This window comes from Pinus tabuliformis, chromosome 3_2 (genome assembly GCF_031772625.1).
Source record: "Pinus tabuliformis cultivar Carrire ecotype Pingquan chromosome 3_2, CPIR1, whole genome shotgun sequence".
Taxonomy (NCBI): Eukaryota; Viridiplantae; Streptophyta; class Pinopsida; order Pinales; family Pinaceae; genus Pinus; species Pinus tabuliformis.
Window position 1 is genome coordinate 482,299,486 of NC_142302.1, and position 4,182 is coordinate 482,303,667.

General features: G+C 39.7%; 1 protein-coding gene across 1 annotated transcript; it reads left to right on the forward strand.

Annotated features, from left to right (window-relative positions):
• Positions 1 to 2,003: 2,003 nt before the first annotated feature.
• LOC149181393 (UPF0496 protein 4-like) lies at positions 2,004 to 3,098 on the forward strand. The gene has a single exon (XM_089414188.1). It carries the CDS (start codon positions 2,004 to 2,006, stop codon positions 3,096 to 3,098), a length of 1,095 nt encoding a protein of 364 aa, XP_089270314.1.
• Positions 3,099 to 4,182: the final 1,084 nt, after the last annotated feature.

Genomic DNA, 4,182 nt, shown 5'->3' on the forward strand with positions numbered 1-4,182 from the left:
CCTTGGGTTTACAATATTAATCCCTTGGTTTTAATATTATTTGCATGGTTTTTTAGTATTAATCACTTGGTTTATTATCGTCTTGGGTTTATAATATCACGACGTTGGGTTTAATAATCTAAAGATTCATATTCCTAAAGTATAATATTATTGATAGGTTTATAATATTAATGCATTGTGACATTTTCCTTCATATTTAATTACAATTATCAAATTCCACTCATAAATGAGACTATTTTTAAGAAGTGAGATAGAAAACAAACTAAAGAATACGTACGCATTAATAGATTTATTTATCACCAACACAAGCAAAAGCAACAGGATTGACGGATTCTAAGAGACGAGCTCTTCCGTACGAACTTCTTTTAATTAGTAATTTCTGTGTGACATAAGGAAACTTTTTTGGAATTCGAAAACACATTTACATGTTTCATAATTTGAGAGTTTTCAAACATTATAACTAAATATGTTTAACTTTGACTTTTAGGGGTTGTATTTTGAAATTGAAATAGTTTAACTTTGACTTTAACTGATTTGATTTTGAAATTGAAACAGTCAAACTATAATTATATTGTTGAATGATATATATTTTTTTCCAATAGAAGAAATTGTCTTCACGGTGGTTTGATTTTGAAATTGAAACAGTCAAACTATAATTATAATTATATTGTTGAATGATATATATTTTTTTCCAATAGAAGAAATTGTCTTCACGGCAGTTTTTAGGGGTATATAGTTTAGCTCAAAATTTAACCATAAAATCCGTGCGACCAAAACTGCTAGCGAACCATAAGATCAGTGGGACCAAACCTTAAGATCAGTGGACGACATCCTTGTAAATCACAACTTGTACATAATTATAAATCACAACTCTGTACATTGGAATGTTAGCTGAAATATTGATTAAAAAATGGTAATAAAATAACAAATACAAAACGCAAACACATTTGATCTCATATAATAGCATTGTTTGACACACTGTCTCAAATAATAGCAGTTGGAATTACAATTGGAATCCACTGAACAGACGAAGGATGATATAGATGCCAATTTTATCATGTTTTTAATGCCTCTTCCTAATTCTCGATACTCCTATCAAACTCACAATATAAATACGATTTATCAAGAAGATCTTGGAGTTGTTTGTTGCAGATAGACATGAAACTGTGTGGGCTACTTGTATCTGGCAAGCGGAAATGACGAATGTGGGGATACTCAGTTTTGAGATGATGGAAACAGAAGAGCCTTCAATTCAATTATTCTAATACAATTATATATGCACAAGCTGTCATCTGGGATCCCCTTACTAATAATTGTCAACACTGCTCTTAGCATGAGAAAAGGACGAAGGCTTGGATTCTCTCCTTGAGATGTTTTCGAGGGCAATGCGTTATTAAAGTATAACTTCGTTGATAATTGTCCATAGATTTGGGGAAGAAAATTTTTTTCAATGAACAAAACTTGGACACGCAGGGGGACACCGGCACATATGTTATGACATTGTTGATTCTTGTTTGCTCAATATTTTTTCGTTTTTATTCTTAATACCATTTTTGTTTTATTAGAGCGGACACTAGGAGTTGTTGAGGTTCCGGCCATTGGGGGTGGCGAGGTGGCATAAAATAAAGGATTTGGGTTTTGTTTAAGTTTTGTGTGGAGGATTATGTCGCCGACGCCATATAAAATGGGAGTTGCCAACTTGCAAGTTTGGTGGGATGAGATGTTGCCGGCCGGAGCGCGCAGTGAGAAGGACGAGCGGGTGTGAGATTTGACCAGATGTGAAGCCACCCAGGCCATATCTCAGACAAGGCCACGAGTTCAAATCCTTGCGAAGCAACTATATTGCAAACCGATAGCCAGACTTTAAATGTAATAAATGATTTCGTATCTCCGTATGATATCGCCCGCTTGATCAGTTGGCATCAAGGCGCTAGCGACTTAATCTGCACGATCACGCCTTTCTCTACAGAATTGCACAGCAAAACGAACAACGAAGAGGAATTATGACGGAGTCTTCCTCTGTATTTTCGTCTCTCGGGGCAGCGTTCCACGCCCTGCCGCCTCTGTCGTTCCATCGTCGAACCTCGTCGTCGACAATATATCCCACGACTTACACGCATCCCCTTGTGGACGCCTTCCAGAGCTGGCTCAGTTCAGAGCTTCGTCGGCTACAGGAAAGCAGCACTTCTAATCTCAGCGGAGAGTGGCTCGGGCAAGCTCTGGAACTCTGTCTCGCCGTCCATTCTCGGGCGGATGAGCTCTTTCCTCACATCCAACAGGCCATTTTACACGAAAATCGCAAGTGGGTAGACAAGCAACTGGACGCCACCGTGAAGCTTCTTGACGTTTGCAATGAGCTGAGACAAATGATAAGTGATATCAAGGAATACCAGGCATCGCTGCAGACGATCGTTCGTGGCTTGGATGGTTTTACTCACAACTCGATCTGCGCCAAACAGCTTTTGAGGGCGCGGACGGCTCTTGCTAATTGTAAGGAATTCAAGGTCAAGAAAGAGGCGCAGAGTCTGCAGCCCTCTTCCCAAAAGCGCTCCGCGCTGGACAAGTGCAACTCGATGCTGAAGCAAATAGGCGAGAAACTGCTCGTGACTCCAACGAGCAGGAATTCAAGCAAGGCCCAGTTCCTGGAAATTTTGTATGGATCAACGGCGACAACGGTTTTCGTTTGCGGCGTTCTCGTGGCTGCTCTGTCTTTCAAATCAAAACGGCCCCTTTCGACTGCTCCTCATACGGGCCATTCTTTATCGGCATCCACGCTTCATGGCCTCCACTATAAAGTGAAGGAAGAGATCGATAGGAGGAGAAGCAAGGGCGCCCGGGCTCCATTACAAGAGCTTCACAGCATCGACGCGGCAGTCCAGCATTTGCACGATGTGGTGAGCAGATGCATAGCTGGCAAATCGTCTTGTTCATCTTTAGGTAACGAGGCGCTGGAATTGAAGCAATCCATTCACTCCTTGCAGAAATGCATCGCAGATATGGAAGCAGCCATCGCATCCTTTGAAAAGCAGGTGGACAAACTGTTCAGAGTGTTGATAGGGAGTAGGATGGCTCTCTTGGACAGCATCACTTATTCCTAGCATTTTGAAAAGTCAAATGTTGTTGAAATAATAATTTCAACTGAAGCTTTATTTTTGCGATGCGATCTATGGCATATCGCAAATCACAATCACATCCTGCCACCCTCCGTTATGTACTGTGATTTCTGCGATCGCGATGGTGCGATGCGATCTGATCGCATATCGCAGATCGCAGTGATGTGTGTGTGCTCTACTTTAGTGTTCCGCTAAAAGAGATTTTGCGATGCGATCTAATTAAAGTCAATGGGTGAAGTATGGGCCAGCATTAAATAAATTTGACGTGAAGTAAAAGTTTTTACTTAAGTAAAAGTTTTTACTTAAATGTCAGTGAAACAGTAAATGCTATTTACTGTGGGTTGGTAAGTTTTGATGAAATTTTTAATTTTGTTTGAGCGGGAGTATGGGCACTGGTAAAAGCATTTAATTTTCCATTATTTCTTTTATGGAAGTATGGCCAGTGAAAAACGTGAAGTAATTTCCTTCTATTGTCATATATATTATGTGTAATGTTTTTTTTGTGAATGTAGAAGAGTGAAATTGTAATGCACAGCAGTGCGAAGCAAAAAAAAAGGGAGCACGCAGCAGCGTATGTAATTTTTATTTTACAGCAGTGAGAAGACAGAGTAAATTTCCTTTTGTTCCTTGTGAATCCCTCTGAGTGAAAAAGGAAGACCAATCTTTTGTAACAACAGTTTTTTTTATTAATAAATAGAAATTTGTGGTGTGTGTGAAAACTCTGTCTGCTGCAAATAATTTTTTTTGGTTTCCGCTGTGTTAAAAATCTTGGAGAAAACAGACAATTGTCTCTGTGTCCAGTTTATATTGTTTTTGGGATTTTGACAGAAAAATCCCCAACAGTGGTATCAGAGCTAGTCCAGGCTCTTTGAAGGTGACAAAGAAGCTGAAGGGAGGAGCTTGTTGCAGCAGTAGATCTTCTCCAGCAGAGTGAAGGCTCAGTCAAGAAAATACTCAGGTATTTCACAAAGTTTTTTTTGTGTTGCTGAAGAAGCAGTCAGTTGTTTTAAACACACAGTCAAGGAATGGCCAGCACAAGCACTGGTATGGGTATGTTCAACACCCAGCT

Excerpts from the sequence above, each read along its gene's own strand:
- LOC149181393 (XM_089414188.1), top strand. The coding sequence starts at position 2,004 with ATGACGGAGTCTTCCTCTGTATTTTCGTCTCTCGGGGCAGCGTTCCAC.